This window comes from Oryza sativa, chromosome 4 (genome assembly GCF_034140825.1).
Source record: "Oryza sativa Japonica Group chromosome 4, ASM3414082v1".
Lineage (NCBI taxonomy): Eukaryota > Viridiplantae > Streptophyta > Magnoliopsida > Poales > Poaceae > Oryza > Oryza sativa.
This window is the reverse complement of record NC_089038.1, coordinates 26,525,756-26,548,390: the sequence shown is the minus strand read 5'-3', so window position 1 is coordinate 26,548,390 and position 22,635 is coordinate 26,525,756. Positions and strand designations below refer to the sequence as shown.

Here is a 22,635-nt window from a genome sequence, read left to right as displayed (position 1 = left end):
TAAACATGCTACTAGTAATTCCTCGTAAACAAGCGATTCATTAATTTTTTACATTTCTCGATGTCCATGCAACCAATCTTGTGTGGAAGAATGGAGAGTCATGCATTAAATCCGAGAAAGTCATTAAGATGATAGGTTGTTGGATTGAAATATGCCTATCAAAAATAGATTTTTTAGATTTGAAAATATTACTATCAAAAGTAGATGGAGGGAGTACATTGTACAGTCCTTTGTTTTCTTAACATTTTCACTTTTTTTTTACGGAAATCGGTATATACACCATATACGTCAATAGAAAACGGTCGCTACTCCCTACAGGCTGCAAAGTGCTTACTACATTTTCCTTCAAGTTGCGCGCCCAAATGCAGAAAATGTCATCTTGATGCCATCACATTTCACGGTCACTCTCGATCTTCTCCAAAGGCAAACATCCATCAATCTTTCGTCTGGTGACGAAGCACCAGCGAGGCAGCGACCGGTTAAAGTTTAACCACGGGATGAGGTGAGGTCTATCCTTTTGACGAATGCAGCCACTCCGGTGCTTTCTACTCGTAGTAGAAAATAATCTAAACCGTTGATCTTATCTGATCGGAGGGTTCAAATCTATTTCTACTCCAACTACATTTAACGGTAGTAGAATCGTAGAGGGGTATATTTGTCTAGGAAAAAATATTTACGGATGGGTATTTTCGTCCTTTTTATTCTCTAACCTTAGCTGCACTTTCTCCTCTCTCGTTCCAGAGCCAACGCCATCCCTAACCTAAGCCGAGGCGAAGAGAACCTCGCAGCTCCTTCCTCCGCCGTCATCGCCGCCTCGGACGACCTCGCCTGCTCCGCCGCATGGTATATGTTCAGATTGGGAATTCACTGCCATTAATAACATTAATTCCATAGCGGTAAAGAACTCGATACGATTAAAAATATAAACCGCACCAATTGTAAACGGGATAGTACGGGAAAGAAACAGCAAGTGCAAACGGAGAAAACAAATCACGTTAAAACAGGATAAATTGACGGGATAATAGATGGAAACGGACGGATCGATAATGGATGGAAACGGGGTAATAGGGGAAAGAAACTGCAGTGGAAACGGAGAAAATGGATCTCGTACGTACGAAAAAAGAAAATGGATCTCGTACGTACGGAAAAAAAGAGAAAATAGAGAAAACAACATAGATGAAAAACGGAAAGTCCCGGTTGACATACGGATAGATTCTGACAGGAATAATATGGTTGGTCCAAAAAACAAAAACAATGTACTCCTTCCGTTTCAGGTTATAAGTTGTGGTTAAAGTCAAACTATTTTAAGTTTGACCAACTTTATATTTATAGAAAAAGTAGCAACATTTTTAACCCAAGACAAAATTATTATGAAAATATAAATAATTTAGTATTACAAATATCTGTAGCTCTCTACTAAAGTCAAAACGTCTTGTAACCTGAAACGGAGGGAGTATTTTTTAATCCACCCGGTCCGGATAGGCTGGACGGATTCTGGCGTAACCAGTTTTGTCATAAAATAATATTTCTGCGCACAAGCAAAAAAACCACGTGTTTTTGGTCAACCCGTGGATCCGGACAGACCGGACGAATTCCAAGAGTTTGTAACCATTATTGTGCTAAAATAGTATTTCTCCTTTGTTCTATGTTTACAATACGTAAAAACCACACGTTTTATTAATCGACCCGGTTTGGACAGATCGGACCGATTCCGAGCATAACTAATTTTGTCATAAAATAATATTTCTCCTTTATTCTATATACGCACAAGCAAAAACCACATGTTTTTTAATCGACTCGAGGGTCCGGACAGAAGCAGACGGATTCCGAGCATTGTGACCAATTCCTAAAATAGTATTTCTCCTTTGTTTTATGTGCGCAAGACTAAAAAACACTTAATTTTTAATCGATCCGGTCTGGACAGACCAGACAGATTCCGAGCGTAACAATTTTATCCTAAAATAATATTTCTCCTTTATTCTATATGCGCACGAGCGAAAAACCACGTGTTTTTTAATTGACCCAGTCCGGATAGACCGGATGGATTTCGCATGTTGTAACCAAATTTATCCTAAAATAGCATTTCTCATTTGTTCTTTGTCCACAAGACAGACTGGACGGAAAACCACATGTTTTTTAATCGACCCGATCCAGACAGACTGGACGGATTCCGGACATAACCAATTTTGTTCTAAAATAATATTTCTCCTTTATTCTATGTGTATATGACAAAAAAAAACCACGTGTTTTTTTCCAACTTGGTTCGGACATTCCCAGATGAATTCCGGATATAAAATACGATGTGTCCTAAAATAGAATAAACGGTTCAGATTAATTATACTTGTATATACTACAAGTAGAAAGCATCGGAGCGTCGCCCTTTGACGAAAGATGCATGATGCATCAAGACAGCAAACCGATTCGTTGATTCTTCAGAGTTAAGGGCAAATGACGAGTGGTTACTGCCCATGTAGAGATGATTTGCTTTATGACTTCCGTATCAAGCCTCCGAGTCCATGTCTTATGTCTAGTCCTTCGCTATCTAAGTACTTTCCAGTCACCCCATTAGGCAAGCAATCAAGCATCTTCCAGAACACAAACCATATCTACTGACATTACTTTTTTTCTTTTACTCGAGTAGCATAATTGCACTAGCATATACTGGGACATGTACCATTTGCTCCGAGGAGGCACAGGCAGCTGGTACTGCTGCTGCATCGGGTACTGATTCCTCACTGATTACCGGCATTACCGGCCGACAGTTCTTTTCAGATCTGACGACCATAAGAAAAATAAGAAGAAAAAAAAAAGCACGCTTGATCGATCGGTCGTACACATCCAATGTGATACTCCTACTAGCTCAGAATTAGCGCAAAAGACGTCTACAAGACCACCCAAATTTGCACAAATCAGTTCGCAACAGGTCGACTAATATTGGTCCCAGCTCGCAACCGACAGCAACACTGTCCTTCAGAACAAAGCCAGCTTTGAATCCTGTTGTTTTGGAGGTAAACAGGTGTCTTCGTCTCTCGGTGCTGGGGCCTTGCGTTTATGGACAAACGGGGTCACTCATGCTGTCCAGGTCCCGGGTTGGCACGAAAAGAAGATTGATGCAACCGTGCACACAGTTCTACCCACTGATTGGAACGGTGAGCCTTCTAATGATGTACCAGTACAATATTTCACCACATCTTTTGTCTGATTCATTCAAGAGCTGAGAGCCACGACGAACACGGCACAGGGGATCCATCCAATCACTACTACTGATCCCTGTGGACGAATTATTGAGTATCACATTCAGAGGTCGCGAAGTGATGCGATGTATACAGGGGATCTAGCAGAAGCGGCCACAGTTCACTAGAGTTAAAGCAGGTTAAGTGGTATTTGGATCAGGGACAACTTTAGTCCCTATCATATCGGATCAATTTGGAGTATTAAACATATACTACTTATAAAGCTAATTACATAAATGAGAACTAATTCGCGTGACAAATTTTTTAAGACTAATTAATTCATAATTAGCACATGTTTACTGTAGCATCACATATGCTAATCATAGATTAATTAGGCTTAATAGATTCGTGTCGTAAATTAGTCTAGAGTTATAGAATGGATTTTATTAATAGTCTACGTTTAATATTTATAATTAGCATCCAAACATCCGATGTGATAGGCACTAAAAGTTTTAATTCCTATCTAAACAAGGTCTTAACTTCAGGACATGGACAGGATGAGGTACGTATACTGTTTTGGAAAAGGTCACCTTCCCAGCTACAAGACACAAACCATGCTCGTCCACAAATAAGCTCTTCCTAAGGAATTTTCGGATGAACTTATGGACGGGAATGCTTCGCCTGTTACTCTCGGAGAAAAGAGACGTCCATTTCATTTCCATATGAAACGGAAACAACTTGATAAGAGTTGAAAAACACAGCCCAAGCAGAGCATACAAATTCTCTTAGCTATATCTGCAGCTAAAAAGAAAAAGAATAAAAACAGAACGAAAATATCTTGCGCATCCCATATTCCAAAGTAAAACATGCATACCGTGTTAAGAAATGGTTACTAACAACGTGTGTAAGATATGATAATAATAATTTGGTTAATTTGTATATTTAAGTGTCTGTTAATGTGATTTCTCTTTTCTGAATCTGAATAGAAGTTCCGAGTTCGTTCATAAAACACATCCAGTGAGTGAAAAGGCCCATGATGTCAAGCACTGTTAAACATCGGCCCAAAAAGCCCATGTCAACCAACATCGCGAGCATCGCGATCCTTTTCTGGGCTTCCGGCCCATTGTAGGCTGTAGGCTTGCATTGCCGTGGCGGCGGCTGCGCTGCGCCTCCGTGTTCCTCGAGACCGGCCGAACCCGCGCCGGATTTGGGCAGGTTTTACTAGGGTTTTTGCCGATCCGCTTCCCTTCCGCCGCGCCACCCTCTACTCTACCCTACTCCTCCCGCTTCCTCCGCGCCTACCTGCGTGCTCGCGAGGCCGCCCGCCATGAGGGACCTCCAGCTCTCGCTGAACCAGACCCAGAGGGTGCGCCTCGAGGCCGCGCTCCACGAGCTCCAGACCGTCGCCCCCGCCGCCGCCGTCACCGTCGCGGACACCATCCCCGTCAACGACGAGGACAACATTCTCAAGTGAGAGCTAGGCACTTCCCCCCTTGTCTCTCCCCCCCCCCCCTCCCAATCTCGTATTAGCTTTCGTGTGTGGCGGCAGTACGGCTGGACTGATGGGGGGTTTCTCGTTTTCCTCTCTCTCTCTGCGCGCAGGGGGCATGGGACGTCGGATCAGGACGGGGAGGTGGTGGCGACGCTGTGCGGCGTGGTGGAGCGGGTCAACAAGCTGGTGTACGTGCGGACGCTTAGGGCGAGGTACTCAAGCTCTAACCTTCCTCGGATTCACTGACGTATCATAGAATCAATTTTCCAGCGGTTTTACCCGTTTCTTATGAACCTTGAAAAGCGGTTCATTTGCGTGCTCCTTTATTGGATAACTCTGGCAGAACAATGGTATTTTCCCTGGGCGTTTTGTTATAGGACTAGCTTCCGAGATGAGAGCGGGGTTTATGTTATTGTACCGAGTCCAGTAGTAGATTTTGTGGGGTGGATGTTGATGGACTGATGGAGTATATGTAGAATGGGGATTATGGATTCAATTTCGAAGCACTCAGGCAGTGGTAACAACTTGTGATATACTGTGCTGCAGCTGGATTTGTTCTGAGCCTGTAATTTGCACCAAATCAAACCATAGATTTGATATATTTTGGCTGTGGAAATGATTGGTACAGACCATTACAACTTCTTTATGAATTCATTAAAAGTTTGCTACCATGGAAGAGACATACTTTGAATTACTTTACAAGTTCGTAATGAGTTCTGCTACCAAAATACAATGTCCTAGCTACTTTTATTTAAAACTATTTGGTTTCTGGTTTTGAATGTCTGGACAATCTGAATGTAAGAATTGCTCGTGTGATTTCTGTTGGTGGAGAGGAAGCGAGGGGAGCTTCATCTGAATGAGCGTGTCAATTCTTAGTCCATTTTCTCTCTGACCTTTTTAGGTATAAGCCGGAGGTTGGTGATATCATAGTTGGCCGTGTTATTGAGGTACTGACAATTATGCTTTATGGCACCCTTTGGACATTCTTCTTACTGATTTTGGTCCATGAATATCATTTTAGGGATAAAAACTTCATTTTGCTGGATATGATTATTTAGTTAAAAGTTGCTAGAATTTCTTAGTATTTTGACAGTCCTGATAATATATGCATAAATTGGAGTAAGGTAGTTTTGGTAAATCTGGTTTAATATTATAGTCACATCTTCACAAAATCAGCTACTGCTATCTTTATTATTATGTCAGTTCAACATCCATGTTATGCAAATCTATTAAAAAAGATAAATAACCTACTGTCGTGATTTTTGTTTCTCAAGATTGCACCTAAACGCTGGAGGTTGGAGATAAATTTTAGCCAAGATGCTGTTTTGATGCTTTCTTCTATGAATTTACCCGATGGAATTCAGGTACAGTTTTCTCATTTTTTTGTACCTTAAAGCTTATAATATCCAAAGTTTGTGGGATGTCAGATGGCTGAACACAGCTACATCTTCCTGTTATACCAGTCTGGAAAATAAATGATATGGAGTACTACAACAAAGGATATTTCACGCATTCAGCATTCGTTGAAGCACCTTTTCTAGTCTCCTTAGTTATCTTAAAACACTGAATTCATTGAAAGCCATTCTGTTTCACTTAGAAGTTTAGCTTTTGCATTGTTGAAAGATGAAAGATGACTATTCCATTTAAAATTTTGAATTATACTTTAATGAAAACTATTCTATTTCACTTGGAGATATAAAGCATAGAAGCACTGCTCAAGATCAGCATTGTATTTGAATAAAAACACCAACTGAACCAATTTTCATGTAAATGACCAAAGAAAATACAAGTTTGAAGAAACATGGTGGCATGTTACGTGCTAGTGCGTCAGGGTCAATGCTGTCTATCCACTAGCGTCACTCTAGCTGGGTGTCCATTGAATAGATGGCACCATATAAACACTATGGCCACATAGAAATGATTCATTTTACTGTTTTGGAAAATTATACACTATGATGACATCGTTGGAATGTTGCTTGACAGTTTACATATTTTGTCATGTTCAAAGAAACAAATGATGGACACTGTTATTTTATTACAAATTTCATTATTTATTTTCTCGTTTTTCTCTAGTATTCTAGTTAATGCATTTTCCCTGTCCCCATTGTTAGAGAAGGAGAACTGCTGTCGATGAACTTAATATGCGGACAATTTTTGAAGAAAATGATGTTATCTGTGTAAGTATTGTACTTATCCTTTCTCTCTGAAGGTAGAAGGACTAACTTGTTTGGTGCTGGAATGGGTTTTAATTTTGATAGGGGTTTTGACTTAGGCCACGCAATAGATGTGCACTTGAGTATCTGCCATTCCGTAGAAGGTATGATAATATGCCTCTCAATAGACACACATAATGATGATCCGCGTTCTACCCCTTCTAGATCGGCCTGGAGGGAAGCATGCAAACCAAATGGTGATAGTGGCAAATCATCAAGTGTGCGTGTGCATTGACTATTGGGTAGCAGATTATCAGTTACTTTCTGTTGAGTGGTAAATCCACACCTATTGAGTGGCAAACAGTCTCAACCTGCTCATTTAATGCACTTAATTCATCATCTATCAAAACCATTTTTTACCAACTGTTTATGCTAGTCGCCTATGTATCTATATTTTGATTAGCACCAAACATCCATGAATAATGCAGCAGTTCAACTTGGCACATTTTTCTGAACATTTTTTTTTTCTGTGAATGCATTAGTTAGTTCTGGAGAAATTTCTTCCACTCTTAAGGCATTTTGCTTGCAGATTACAAAAGGATGCCTGAATCAAGCATTTTGTATTTTGTTTACTATTTTTTGTTTGTGAGGTCAAATTTCAATGTCCCATACTTCTTTATCTATTATTCTAGCCTAGGGACTTGGTCATATTTGAAATCGAATTTCCCATTTATATTTCTACATTTTGTCATAGATACTAATTTCCATTTTGGAGCACCGTTTAAATGGTATGCTGCTTCTTTGCATGGAATTAATTACCAGGCTGAAGTTCGTGGTTTCCAACATGATGGATCTCTGCACCTACAAGCACGGAGTCAAAAGTATGGAAAGGTAGATTCCAGATCAACCACTCTGTCAGCTATCATTGCCCATACCATAATAATCAAGATTATGTTCTTATGTGACCTGTGTGGTTCGGTAATCCGCATGTTGTCTTAATTATGAATATGCTCTATTTAAATGTCCACAGTGTTGCTGTGTGTGCAAAAAAAAATGTTCCATATTTATCTTCCAGAGCAATAATGCAAAGGAGGTTTATAAATAGTTCAGGGACATGCAATGATGCAAAGGAGATTTATAACTAGTTCAAGGAGACAAGGACATTTAATAATGAATAATGCTAAGGTTCACAGCTAGTTCATGATGTGTGTTAAGTCTTGACACCTAGTTTTCCTTAATTTTGATAATGACGTTTGTTGTTCAGTAGTTCGTATGTGACTGCTTTAGTTACACAGTTGTATTTTCAATTCAAAAGATGTTACATTTCTACCTAATTCAACATTAGATTGTTACTGTTTCTCGTCTGATGTTCTTATTTTGCAGCTTGAGAGGGGTCAACTGCTTGTAGTACCTGCATACTTGGTAAAACGACGGAAGCAGCATTTCCACCACCTCGAGCAATATGATGTTGACTTGATTCTTGGTTGCAATGGATTCATCTGGGTAGGTGAGCATGTTGTGGTAGGTGAAAACGCTAATATGATGGAAAATAAGCTGAATTTGAGTGCTGAAGTGGAGAATTTCACTCCACTAGAAACAAGGAAACATATTTGCCGGCTTGCCAATGCTGTACGTGTGCTTTCAGCTCTGGGTTTCACTTTGACAGTTGAACTGATAATTGAGACTGCTGAAGCAAGTGTATCATCAAATATCGAGATAAACAACATGCTTGGGGCTGAATTTTATGTCCAGACAGCAGAGAGAGAGGTAAAACGTCGAGCTGATCTGTTGCGAAAGAAAAGTGGAGCAAGATAAAATCTGCTGATCCTATGTAAAGATGCCTAAACGTGTACAAGAAGAAAGCCTGATAAGTGCCATCGTACTCTGCCATAGAGATCCAACTGTTTTCAGATCTACGGTGCTTGCATTTGATGATAGTGCTAGAAATGGCAAAATGCTGGGCTTGCAGTGCTGGAGGGGCCTCATCTATGTTAAATCACATAACTATTGATGTACGTTTGACGCTTTTTTTTTTGAATTGTATTACTGCATACTCCCTTTCTTGAAAATTCTAGTAATCTATATCCTGAGATTTTGATGGTGTCAAAATGATGTTGCGGATTTTTATTTATCTTTTCAGCACCCTACCCTTCCAAGCTGGAGTATGAACTTGTAAAGTTCCTGCCTTTTCAAGATATGATGCGTGACTGCTGACCTGTGTTCTCTCGCCACTCCAGAGTCCAGGACACATCTGGAGTTCTGGAGTGCCGCTGAGCAGTGAGCGCTAAAACTACTCGTCTAACAGATCTCAGTATGCAATCCTGAGCATTAATTTTGACAATTTGATTCTTTATAAAAACTAATTATACAAATGAACTGTCCCCAAAACTTATTTTAAAAATGACCCTTTTGTTCAGCGCCACACGATGTGGCGCTGAACTTAGACACCTCAGCGCCACGTCAATCGTTTCTACCCAGAAATTAGAATCCTATATCAGTTTAGGAGGAGGAACTAATTTGATCTAAACAACCACCCTAAATTATCCTACAACTATAGAGAAATCGTGCTATTTCTTCTTTTTGTCTCATATAATCAAGGAGAAATCGTGCCATTTCTTCTTTTTGTCTCATATAATCAAGGAATGGTATATATATTTAAATCCAATCTAATTTCACCTATAAAAGAAAGATTATTATTCCTTGGTAATCTACTATAGGAAGGGATCATCTTTTTTGTTTTTAGTTTGGAATTGCCTATTAAAAATACAATCAATCTTGGACAATAATAATATTTGATCATATACGAATTCCACTAAGGAAGGAGGATTTTCAATGCGAGATATAAAAACATATATTTCTGTAGCACCCATTCTAGGTACTCTATGGTTTAGGGATTTAGCAGGTTTAATTCGGAATTTGGTTTAGGGATTTAGCAGGTTTAATTCGGAATTTCGCCTAAACAAAAGAAATACAAACGATTTTTGGCAGTATATATGATCATATACATATTCTAATAAGGGTTGGAGGATATAAAAAACATATCTCTACAAAGCACCAGTGCTAGTTACTCTATGGTTTAGGACTTTGTTAGGTTTATTGATACTTTCTCTGTTTCTAGCATTATCTAAATTTATTAACATGAATATGGACAATGCTAAAAAATTTTATAACCGTTGTATCACAACATGAAACGGAGGTAGTATAAATTAATCGTCTATTTACTGATGCTTTGTCATTCTTTTTTTTTTTTTACATTCAGTTGCTGCAACAGCCGAAGCTAAAAATATGCAGATGAAACTTGAGTGGATCACGTGATGGCGTGTCGACTGTATACCGTAACAAACAAAACAGTACTCTACTCCCCACGGATCCCACCGCCTTGCACGGGCCACAGCCCGGCATCCCAATCAAGGATTCGGCGGCGCCCCATCCCGTCCCTCGTAAACTCTCTCACAGGCCACAGTCTCCCGGTCTTCCCTCCAGGCCGCCTCGTCCGGGGACCAGAGCCGCGCCCCATACTCTCACTCCGTCCCACCGCCAGCACCCACCCACCACCACGTCGTCCAGCGGCACGGGCGGCACCACCCCTTCCTCCTCATATCCTCCATCTCCGCGCCTTGAGCAGCGGAGTCGTCGTCGTCGTCGTCGTCGCCGCCTCCTCCCTTCCTCTGGGTCTCCGCCTCTCGAGCAGCGAAAACCCAAGTAAATTCTCTCTCCGATTCCTCCGCCTCGTCTCCGCTCTCCTCTCCCCCATCCGATCTCCGCGTGCTCTCCTCGTTGATCTCGGATGCCCCCCTGCTTCTTCCCACTGGGTTTCGTGGGAATTTCGCGACGTTGACTTGTGTGCTCTGCTTGTGTGGGTGGGTGCGTTGATGCCGTGTTCTGCCTGCTTTTGTATAGTTTCGTGCGAGATAGTAGATACTAGCATTGCGTGCTTTGATGTGATACGCGGATGCGCTGGGACGCTGGGCAGATCTGAGTTTCTAGCTGCTGGGGTTTTTTTTCGGGGAAATTAGATGGGTTTTGCTGGGGCAAAGCGAGTTTTTACTACTCCTAGATAAGATGGTATCGCTAGGTGGAGATGCCTGGCTGGCTGCGCTGTACGTATGTACTAAATGCATCCAAACTGAGATCATCAGATCAGCATTAGTTGCTTTAGTGTTTATTTGTTTGTTTTGTACACATGATGCTGAAATCAGATCACGGTAATTGCTGGTTACCTGGTACTTTTATTAAGCCCGTGCTGGGTGGATATACCTGCGCGGCCGCGCCGTACGTATGTACTTGATGGCTTCCCAGCTGTGAGCAGCGTTAGTTGCCTTAGTACGAATACTTATTTGTTTTATACGTATGGTGTTGAAACCAGATCACGGTAATTGCTGTGGCTAATTGGAACTTTTATTAAGCGTTTGCTGGCAGGGGCCACATCGTTTTCATGATGGCAAGTGCATGGAACTAAGTTGGGGCCCTTAGGCTTTGTGGTGAAAAGTTTCACCCAAAAATGCTAGTACTGGGGCTGCACATTCTGTGCAACAGCCTGACATATGAATGATTATATGCTCTGCCCTGACCCAAACTGGTTCCTTAAAAATCTGCAGACTGGGTATGCAGCAAGTGTGAGCTCAAACACACTCTCTCTCTTTCTCTTTTTTGCATTTCTGTATTCTTGAAAACCAGATGAAAACTCATATTGTTTTGCTGCTTGAACAGACAAGTTCTGAAATCCTAAACCTTGGAAAGGTTAGAACCTGCTAGAAATTTAACATGAGTTGTTATAATGCACAGAGGATTGTATCTGATTTGACTATGCATGTATTTCTTCTACTTGAAAGATGGAATTGAACCTTCGTTGGCAGCTGCAATGATTCAAAATACTGAATAAAACAATGAATACTGGTTCATGTTATGCTACCCTGGATTGAAGGGAAACTTTTAGTTGAAAAAAGTGGAACTCAAACAGTACCATGCTGCAAAGAAGCTTTCCACTCTAACGTGTCCTTTTTCCTTATAAAGATAGCACTAAGTTGTTTTGCCTGTTCTTCTAGAAAAATGTGAGAAGAGTGATAAGCAAATCATATTTTATTTTCTTTCATTAGTAGAACTAATTGTCAAAAGAGTTTTTTTTTTCAGGTGTTTTGTCCTTCACATCTATACATGCAGAATGCCTCGAGGGCGAGGCTCTTCTGTCACAACCCATGAGAAACCCAAAGTTGATGAAGCAGTCAGTACAAATGAAGATTATGGCAGGCGCAGGAGGACACCTTTTTTATTGCTGGGATTGTTGATGGTCTTCCTTCATGGATCCTGGTCTGTTTATCGTTTTCAGTTTGCAAATCTTCCTTTGCCCCTTGATGCTGAACAGGCTGGCAAGCGTGGGTTCTCAGAGGCATCTGCTCTGGAGCATGTTAAGTACCTTGCAGCCTTGGGTCCTCATCCAGTTGGTTCAGATTCCATCGATCTTGCTGTTCAGGTTGTCCTATACTCCTATAAGTTTCAAGCCACTTGCTTTTATATTATTAGCTATCAGACCTACAATTTCATTGTTTTTACTAAGTATTTCAGTATCCTTCATGGTTACCCATTGATGTATAGACACTTAACTTTCCTATGGAGCTGGAACCAGGTGTTGGCTATAGAGTTAATACTAGTTGTGTTATTATTTGCAAAAAAGTAGAAGAAATAAAATTGTGTTATACTGTTTGTTGGTAGAGGCATAGAGTTCTATAATAGGGGATAGGCTTCTTCAATCTGCAAATTTTCTCTTGTCGATACTATATTTAAGTTGCAATAATTCAATTATCTAGCTTGGTGAAATAATTTACCTTTTTACACTCTTTGGGATTATTTCATTATAGATTAGTAAATACATTGAAAGTGAGAAACCTTGTGTGCAATAAGTATTTTAAAGTTATTAGTTTTACTAGCAAATTATCAATCTAATTGTATCAAAGACTTCTCCTAAGATTAACTTTTTCTGAAGCTCCACGAAATGGACACTTCCATATATTTAACTAGATGAAACCTCACGCTCTGCTGTGGGAAAGTTATGATAATATGTAAACATTAAGTACAAAATAAAATTTGTATCTAGACAATTTGACTTCACATTGCTTTACACAATAACATCTAAATAGAACCTCCAATTGTAGAAATATAAATGATGTAGCTTCATAAGAGAAAATAGTTAATAGATCAATAATCCAAATGATAAAAATAAATTGAGGTGATCCTCCAATGTTAGAAATATAGATGATGTAGCTTCATAAGAGAAAATAGAAAATAGATCAGATCCAAATGCTAAAAATATTTTGAGGTGATTGTGGTAGAAAAAAAAGATAGAAACAAATTGACGTATGTGTATGTGCATGGCTTCATGAGAGAAGATGGGCAATTTGCACCATAGATAAATGATCCAAAAGCTAAAGACAATTAAGTTGCTGTTGTTTCATGAGAGAAGAGAGAATTAGCATTAACTACACTTAGTGAGGAGCAACTTTATAAGTATATAGGATACATGGTGCTGCCATACAACCGCAAATGCTATGCAGTAGTCCCAAGATATAATTATAAGAAATGATAATCAATTTGCAAGTTTCTGGTAAAACACCAAGTTAATAGTGAGGACCCATAAAACTGTTTTCTCCTCCTGTGATTTAATGTTTCATTTATTATTATTCTTCCTCTTATCAGTATGTTGTTATTCACTTATATACCATTGCTAGAATGTTAGCATTCTAGATCATTTTCTTTTAGATGTACCATCAATTCTGACATGTCCATGCTATAGTATGTATATGCAGTAGCAGATAAAATAAAGAAGACAGCTCATTGGGATGTTGATGTCCAACTGGAGCTGTTCCACACAGATATTGGTGCAAATCGTATGGCTGGTGGCCTTTTCAATGGAAAAACTATGCTGTATTCAAACCTTAAGCATGTGATACTGAGAGTTGTTCCCAAGTATTTACCAGAAGCCGAGGACAATTTGATTCTTGTTTCTTCTCATATCGATACAGTTTCCACGACGTAAGGCTCTGTCTCAGTTTTGCTTCTGCTTTGTGTGATACAATGAAATCACTGTACTGATTCAGTTTAAGTTTGTTGAGTAGGAGTTTTTACATGACTTTACACTTCTAGCCAAATTAGTGCATTAAATTCTTTATTACTGTGGACCATTGTACCCTTCTGCAACAATCCAACATGAGTGCCACATTAGTGATCAATTGGAAAGGGTCAGGCAGAGGGTTTGCTGGAAGAAATTCAATAAGGAAAACATGGGATTAGATGGATATTTGACCTGAGAGTCCTCTTCTCTTTTAACATAGACAGGAGAGATGTGTAGATACAAAAGTTGCCATACATAACATGATTAGGAATTTTTAGCAAAACTTAGTTCAAGATGCATCATTGACTGAAGACAGGATAGGATATAGCACATAACTTTAGAAGCTTTAGCTAAAATGTAAGCTCTGGACATGTAGGAACCATACAAAGAGATTGCCTAATTGACAGGCCATGTTCCTTGTTCCTTGTTACTTTGTTCAGGTTGCTTTTCAAGGTAATTTTGACAGATATGATTGTTTATCTAATACTACTAATAACGGTATAATTTATTGGCACATTGAGGATTCTGTTGCAATTCACAGTGCTGTGGCAGATTTGTTGAAATAGCTTATGCATTTTTTTTTTGTCCATGTCATTGTTGAGAAAACATACTTTGCTTTTTCAGCGAAGGTGCTGGAGATTGTAGTTCATGTGTGGGAGTCATGTTAGAGCTTGCACGAGGAGTGGCTCAGTGGGCTCATGGGTTTAAGAGTGGTGTCCTGTTTCTATTCAACACAGGGGAAGAAGAAGGTCTTGATGGTGCCCATAGTTTTATAACTCAGGTCACTATCTTTATCCCAGTATCTTCATACTTAATTCCAATCTCAATGCAAAGATACACAAACTTTTGTATATTCCCTAAAAAACATTCATGCTTAATTCCAATCTTAATGCAAAGATATTCAAACTTTTGTGTATTTCCTAAAAAGTATCATCATACTCCCTCCGTTTCACAATGTAAGTCATTCTAGCATTTCTCACATTCATATTGATGTTAATGAATCTAGACATATATATCTATCTAGATTCATTAACATCAATATGAATGTGAGAAATGCTAGAATAACTTACATTGCGAAACGGAGGAAGTACTTAATAAAGAACCAGCACCTGAGCTTGCATTTTGCAATCACATCAACTAATTGGTTGCAGGTTCTGATAGTCTCATATCTGGTTAGATTTGTCGTGGACATGCATCATTTTCATTTTGTGTAGGAATGGGGGTGGGTGGTTTACATCAGTACCAGTTTTGAGTATCCTCTGTTGCACGGGAATGGGGGTTTAGTGGTTTTCACAGTTCAGCACAGGGTGTGGCATTAGTGCATTAGGAACATAATACTAGAAGTCAAGAAGTATTATATGCTAATTAAGGCACAAGGTTTGGGATTCCTTTTTAATTTATGTTATGGCTGTACATTTGGTCTGAACTGAGTGTTAAAATAGTGCAAAATTCCCCTGTAATCGTCTATTGCGTTGGAGTCTGCAACTCTGCATGACTCACATCACGTAGAAAGGAGTAGAGGTAGGTGATGATGAAACCTCATGTGTAAATGTAAAATAGTAAACTCTTATCTATTCTCTCACTTACCACTGAAGATGTTTTTTCCCTTCTGCAAAATGTTAAAATATCAAGTCTTGCACATCAAACTATGAGTTAAAATTTAACCTTGAGTTTGTTGTTTTTAAGCATTCCGTTATGAAGATTCCACTGATTCACAGGTTACCACTCACTCAATATAGACCATATAATGTGATTTAATATTTTTTGTGCAGCACCGCTGGAGAAATTCAGTACGTTTTGCAATCGATTTGGAAGCTATGGGTATCAGCGGGAAATCTACTCTCTTCCAGGTAAGGTTCTAGATTTTTGTTAGTCCATCTGGCAAAATAACTCTTGTTCAGCACTTTATTTTGCAAAATTATTATTTCCTTGTTTTGTAATTACTTTATTGCTGACACTAGTAAATAGGGTTTCTGACAATCAAGTAAATCGAGTTAAGGTCCACTTATTTGCATACGGCAGGAAAAAAGAACTCCTGGGAGATTAACAATTTGGCACCGAATTCCTTTTTGCAATTGCTTCAAATATTTTGGATTGCCATGTCGCTTTGTTCAATGTGTAATTGAAATATTTATTTTGAATACTAACTTAACTTGTTAAATTCCCCCCATGTAACAGGGTACAGATCATTGGGCTCTGGAAAGCTTTGCTTCTGTAGCCAAATATCCATCTGCTCAGATAGCTTCACAGGTAGCATATCATTTTTTTAGTGGACCGGTAGCATATCATCTCTTTTCAATTGTAGGGTTTTGTAGTCTCAAATATTCTTTTACCTAGAGGGGTTTATTTCCCTTGGTTTGTGCAGTAGATATTTATAAATAGCTCTGCTCCAGAAGTTTGAGTTATTTTCACATGCCAGGTTTTTGTTGGGCTAGCAGATGCTAAACAAAGTAATATCTTGTTTATCATCAGTTTTAGAAACACTTCAACTATTTTTGCCATTAAAAAACATGGATGTGACTTGCTTGGTGCTAAAATTGCATTTGAAAAATTCAGGTTTGGCTCTATCACTAGATTGATAGAAGAAGTTCCACTTTTACATGTAATTTTAGCATAGGCCAATCCCTGAGTTGTATTAATTATACATTGCAAATATGACATAGCTCGAATCTGTATTTGCAGGACGTTTTTCAGTCTGGAGCAATAAAATCTGCTACTGATTTTCAAATATATCAGGAAGTTGGTGGTCTTCCTGGTCTTGATTTTGCTTATACAGATAGGACATCAGTCTATCACACGAAGGTTTGCTTTGATGATTTCTTAAATACATTTTTGTATCCCTGGTAGTCAGTAATGCCAAATTTAGCTCATGGTTTTTCCTTTGTCTGAACAAATTGGCATGGCTATTTATATCCGTAGACAAACTCCCAAACAAAAAGTTATAGAACCCAATCAATTAATAATTCTTTGTTTGTACTAGTTTGAGCAAGATAATTGATACAGCTAATGCCATAAATTTCATACTAAGTCAATGAGCCAACTGCTCTTGCTTACCTTGCTTGTTGGAAGAACTAAAGGTTATGGATCTTGAAATTAAGGCAATGCAACTCTTCATATTGGCCGTTTCCACCGAAAGAAAAACAGTAATACATCTAAAGGAGATGAAGTCCACGGGCGGTCTCTAAACTTGTGCGAGTGTGTCATTTAGGTCCCTTAACTTTCAAAATGTATTTCCGGGTTCCCAAACTTGTCTTGGGTGTCATATAGGTCCAAACAGGCTCCAACTCGCTCCATGCGCTAACGTGGCATGCCACCGTGGCACCTACGTGTTAGTTGGACCCACATGTCAATCACGTAGAAAAAAATAAAATTAAAGAAAACATATTTTCTCCTCGCTACCTTAGATTTTTTTAAATATAATTTTATCTTCTTTCCTCTCTAACTAAGAGGAGAAAATTTGGTTTTTCACTTTTATTTATATGTAGGATTGACATGTAGGTCTCACTAACATGTAGGCGCCACCGTGGCAAACCACGTCAGCGCATGGAGCGGGTTAGAATCCGTTTGGACATATATGACACTCAAGACAAGTTCGGGGATCCAAAAAATGCATTTTGGGAGTTCAGGGACCTAGATGACACACACGCACAAGTTTCCGGACTGCCCATGTACTTCATTCTTCTTGTGGATCTAACTGATTCATTCATATACATTAAAAGATGATATACGGCCATTTGATCCTGGATATTTGATTACTATGATGACATGAGACGATATATATGTGCCAACATTTGAAGCTCACCTTATATAGAAGTTAATGCCGAGTTAACGGCTCAGATCGCCTCTTACCCTGAAAAGAAAACTAGGTCAAATGGCAATATAGATAATGTTAGGAAATGTATTTTAAGATTGAAATATTTGATGAAAACTTTAATACATTTTCTCCAAATCATAAATATTTTTATACTCATGGAGTCATGGTAGTCCTTTTGTTTTCTTTGTGCAGAATGACAAAATGAAGCATCTGAAACCAGGATCCCTTCAGCATATTGGAGAAAATATGCTTGCTTTCCTACTTCATGCTGCCGCATCACCAAAATTTATGAAAGATGCAATACAAGCAAAGCAAGAGGGTGCAGAGAAGACCAAAGCTGTTTTTTTCGACATTCTGGTATAACAATAAATTCTCTTCATTTGGTGTCATCATAGATTATTTTTAGGCCATGCAATGCCCTATATGTTTGCTCTCTGGAAAACATCACGCATAAATAATATACATTATCTATGTTGCCATCTGGTAAAAATATAACTGAATTTTCTTTTGCTTAAGCTCACATGTATTTTACAATTTTGCAGGGCAAGTACATGGTAGTATATCCACAGCGACTTACAACCATGTTTCACAACTCAATAATATTTCAGTCCCTTCTTATCTGGGGAACTTCATTGCTTATGGGTGGACGGCCTGGCCTTGTGTCCTTTGGAATATCATGTTTGGGCATTGTTCTTATGTTAATTTCTTCTGTTACCTTATCAGTTGTGGTTGCAATTGCTCTGCCACATATTTGTTCCTTTCCTGTGACATTTGTTGCGCACCCATGGTTAGTAGTTGGGTTATTTGGTTCACCTGCACTACTTGGGGCATTCATCGGTCAACATATTGGATTCATTATTTTGAAAAGGCATCTTAAACATGTATATTCTATAACAAAGTCAGGACTAGCTCATAACATGCTGGAACAAATTGTTAACCTGGAAGCTGAGAGGTGGATTTTTAAATCTGGTTTTGTACAATGGCTAATAGTTCTGATACTGGGAACATACTTGAAGGTTGGATCATCTTACATAGCACTCATCTGGCTTGTTTCGCCTGCTTTTGCATGTAAGTTACTGTTACTGTCTGATGAAGGTGATGGATTAATATTTACCTCGAGTATTCACAGCTGTTATTTCTTTGCAGACGGTCTTATGGAAGCAACACTATCTCCTGCTCGGTCACCTAAACAGCTCAAGGTTATTACATTGGTTCTGGCATTGGCTGCACCAGTTGTCTCATCTGCTGGTTTAGTTATTCGCATGGTTGATGTTATAATTGGGAGTATTGTACGCATTGATAGGTACATATATTGAGCTTGGAACCTCCAAGAGGGTTCTCTGTTTTAAGATATGCTGTTTTTGGATACGACTGTAAATACTTTGTAACTTAACTGCTAATAGATTTTATAAGGCACCATATCAGTTAATTTAAATCAACCAAACTAATGTGTACCTTAAATTTGCAGGAACCCTGGTGGCCTACCAGATTGGCTTGGCAATGTAGTAGTCTCTGTTGCCATTGCTATTGTCATATGTTTTACCTTTGTGTATCTTCTTTCTTACGTTCATATATCAGGTAAACCATGACATGCTAGATATATCGTCATGCTTTGCTTCCCTTTGCAGTTACATTGTTCTGTAATCATGTTTATTCAAAATCTCAAAAGTAGGTTTTGCATCAAACTGTTACACCTGTCCACATTGCTTAACTGCATATAGTCTTCCCTTTGTTCAAAACATCGCAAAGAGGTTGATATCCCCAAATATTGTTTTCCTTTAGGTGCTAAAAGGACTCTTGGTTTTCTGTTATGTATATTCTTTGGTCTTGCACTTGCACTGGTGTCAAGTGGCATTCTCCCTGCATTCACGGAGGATATTGCTCGGTCTGTAAATGTAAGCACTTCTAAATACCAATTACTGTACAATTCAGTTAAACCATTGGATTTATCTGAAAAATCTTGTTATCATTTTTTTGAGTAAATGAACCATAACTTTTTGGTTTTGCAGTGATATTTTCATATTATTTCTATTATTTTTCATTCTTTGTCCAATCCATAACCTGGTGATGACATTTTTGGTTCTTTTAATCATATATTCATATGTTTTAACAACCTTTTGTGGTCATCTTTGATGTGTATGACAAATGCAAGTCTGCTTTTAAACGAAATGGAAGTTTACATGTATCCTCTTTTTTCAAACTTCTAAGTTTCTTTTACTGTTACTATTTTCTGCATAAGAGTTGAGCATATGGAATGGCCTTCATGCCATTCATCATTGTCAAACAGGCTACTGTTTCTCTCTTAAATATATAGTTAATTCTTTGTCATATTCCCACCACCATCCGAATATTAATTTGCAATACTTGACAACGAAGATTGTTCGGCAAGGGGTAACAGCAAGAAAAGAGTAAATGTACCTTAAGTTGTACAATTACTTGTACATAGAGAAGAGTTCATATTGACAACAATACAATACTGATTTTGTGTGATATATAAATATTTCTGTCCTAAAATGCTTGGAAATCTGTTCTCTTGTTAGAATCCTGCTTGCATGTACTTTTTTTAATCATGTCCCTTTCACACTGCATCAACCAATACAAGATTAATTATCATACTTATTGGATAACTATTTAACGATTTGTTTCTGCTCAGGTTGTGCATGTTGTTGACACTACAACGGTGAATAGTGGTAATACAGAACCATCATCATATGTTACTCTGTTCTCCAATACACCTGGAAAGTTGACAAAGGAATTAGTAGACCTTAGAGATGAAGAATTTTCTTGTGGGAGGAATAGGGCTATTGATTTTGTTACATTTACCATGAAATATGGCTGTTTGAGTTACGAAGGGACCAATACTGGATGGAGCAAATCAGAAGTGCCAGTGCTCAGTTTGAAAAGTGATTCTGTTACCAATGATGCTCGACAAACAATAATATCAGTTGATACTAAGTCATCTACGCGTTGGTCACTGGCAATCAATAAACAAGAAATTGATGACTTCACAGTTCATGGTAAGTTGAACTATCAAATAAACACAGTGTTGAACGTTATAATCACCAGTAGAGAGTAAATTACTTTAGTTTGACAGCTGCTATGATAATGTATTATAGTCACCAGTAGAGAGTAAATTACTTTATTAGCCCAAGTACCAATAGGCAGTGAGCGAAATGGTTACCATAACAAGGTGCCATTGCACTCTTATTTACTTAGATGATTAAAATCCACTCTATTATGTTTGTTGATTACAAGAAACCAAGACAAATAGTGACAAGTTCATGGTGATTTTTGCAATGCATTTTACATGAACCACTAACCTTTCCCAAACAAATACTTTTTTATAATTCTAGATAACTGTTGTTTTCATGTTATTTGACCTTTACATGCTATTTTATTCAGTGGATTCGGAGAACTTGGTTCCACTGGGTAATAAGAGCGAGATCGATGGGTGGCATACAATCCAGTTTGCTGGTGGTAAGGACTCACCAACAAAATTTCAGCTAACCCTTTTCTGGGCAAGTAATTCCAAGGATGCATTCCCAAAGCAAGTCGAATCAGAAGATCATTCTTTCTTACTAAAACTAAGAACGGATGTGAATAGAGTTACACCGAAGGTTGGCAGGGTTCTCGAGAAGCTTCCAGGATGGTGTGCACCCTTTGGCAAGTCTACTTCTCCTTATACATTGGCTTTCTTGACCGCTCTTCCTGTCAATATTTAGCCATACTTATTCTTTACCAGACTTAGGGTATTCGTAGTGTTTACTTTTTCTAATTTAGATATGCATATCCGATCACACCACCACATAGTTTACACTTATAGCCAACAAATGTACACGAAAATTGCCAGCAACTTCCGTTTAACAGAATCATGTGATAGGGGCCTCAAACATACAGGATAGCCACGGGTTCAAATATGTTTCTTACGAACGAGCAGTTTCATAGTTTCATGTGAAAATGCTGAGATGTAATAATGGCTGTAATAAAGACTGATGCTTTGATTCCTCAAAAAAGGATTGGTGGTTTTGTATGTACTCGTGGTCATGGAGAAATCGAAGGCATTACCAGATTTTAGACATTCTTCATTGTCAATTTCTGACTGGTACATTTATTCTATTTACATGCAAAAATGATTAATTTTGCAAGCCCCTGATCAACACGATGGTATTTCTCTGAAGCCTTGCCAATTTATGAGTTGATGCTGGAGCTTCTTGATCCTCACTTGTTGACCGGTGGTTAATCAGAATATCCATAACAGTCTATGTAAAAATGTCTTCAATCCTCAGCTTTATGATATGCCTGACCTTTGTTAGTCTAATCCTCAGAATCAAAGCATCAGTCTTTATGCATAGAGGGACATAAATTGCATTACGGTTTTATGAAAAAAAAAGGGGGCTGAAATATTGTGCTGTGAAGAGTCACCATCTTCTAGTTTATGCGGAGTAATAACATGGTCACATCTTGGAAATCAATAGTACGTCTTTGTTGCCCAGCATGGATTTGGTTTAGATCGTGTCTACTAGGAAAGAAATGCACGTCACATTAGTGGTTTAGTCACAACCTAAGAAAAACCCACTCCATTCCGTTCTTAAAGTTTCCCAGCACGCATTCACGTCTTAAGCTATGCATAGAGGCCAGAGAGGGACATACAGTATATCACAATATAATATCACGCAGGACAGTCACAATATCATGGAGGACAGTAGTGCGCTCTTCCCCTGCCTCGCAAAATTTGTGGTGTAGCTGCGGGAGATTAGCAATTGTTCAAGTTTACTACCCATGTCTTGTGTCTTCAAATAACGAAGTTGATGAGAAGAGGCAATCAAATAACGAAGTTGATACGAAGAGGCAATCGCTCAACCGCTCAGAGAGCCCACATTGGAGAACTGAAGATGCTC

At 38.7% G+C, this 22,635-nt stretch overlaps 2 protein-coding genes across 4 annotated transcripts; both read left to right on the top strand.

The window, feature by feature from the left end:
• The first annotated feature begins 4,346 nt into the window (after positions 1-4,346).
• On the top strand, positions 4,347-8,927 carry LOC4336421 (exosome complex component RRP4 homolog). The gene is made up of 7 exons (XM_015778195.3): positions 4,347-4,643; positions 4,776-4,877; positions 5,567-5,612; positions 5,940-6,029; positions 6,777-6,842; positions 7,641-7,709; positions 8,202-8,927. The coding sequence occupies exons 1-7, from the start codon at positions 4,501-4,503 to the stop codon at positions 8,631-8,633; spliced, it is 948 nt and encodes a 315-aa protein (XP_015633681.1). The 5' UTR covers positions 4,347-4,500; the 3' UTR covers positions 8,634-8,927.
• Positions 8,928-10,258: 1,331 nt separating this feature from the next.
• Positions 10,259-21,815, top strand: LOC4336420 (uncharacterized). Of its 3 annotated transcripts, none has more exons than XM_015780765.3 (14): positions 10,259-10,520; positions 11,949-12,288; positions 13,606-13,844; positions 14,548-14,704; positions 15,696-15,773; positions 16,102-16,173; positions 16,606-16,725; positions 17,930-18,094; positions 18,280-18,805; positions 18,884-19,040; positions 19,206-19,315; positions 19,520-19,632; positions 20,391-20,754; positions 21,140-21,815. In XM_015780765.3, exons 2-14 carry the CDS (start codon positions 11,980-11,982, stop codon positions 21,457-21,459), a joined length of 2,730 nt encoding a protein of 909 aa, XP_015636251.1. In that variant the 5' UTR covers positions 10,259-10,520; positions 11,949-11,979; the 3' UTR covers positions 21,460-21,815. The 3 variants fall into 3 exon arrangements, with proteins under 3 accessions (XP_015636251.1, XP_015636250.1, XP_066165599.1); XM_015780764.3 differs by lacking the exon at positions 10,259-10,520 and adding an exon at positions 11,225-11,421; XM_066309502.1 differs by lacking the exons at positions 10,259-10,520; positions 11,949-12,288; positions 13,606-13,844; ... (2 more) ...; positions 16,102-16,173; positions 16,606-16,725 and adding an exon at positions 17,448-17,591.
• Positions 21,816-22,635: the final 820 nt, after the last annotated feature.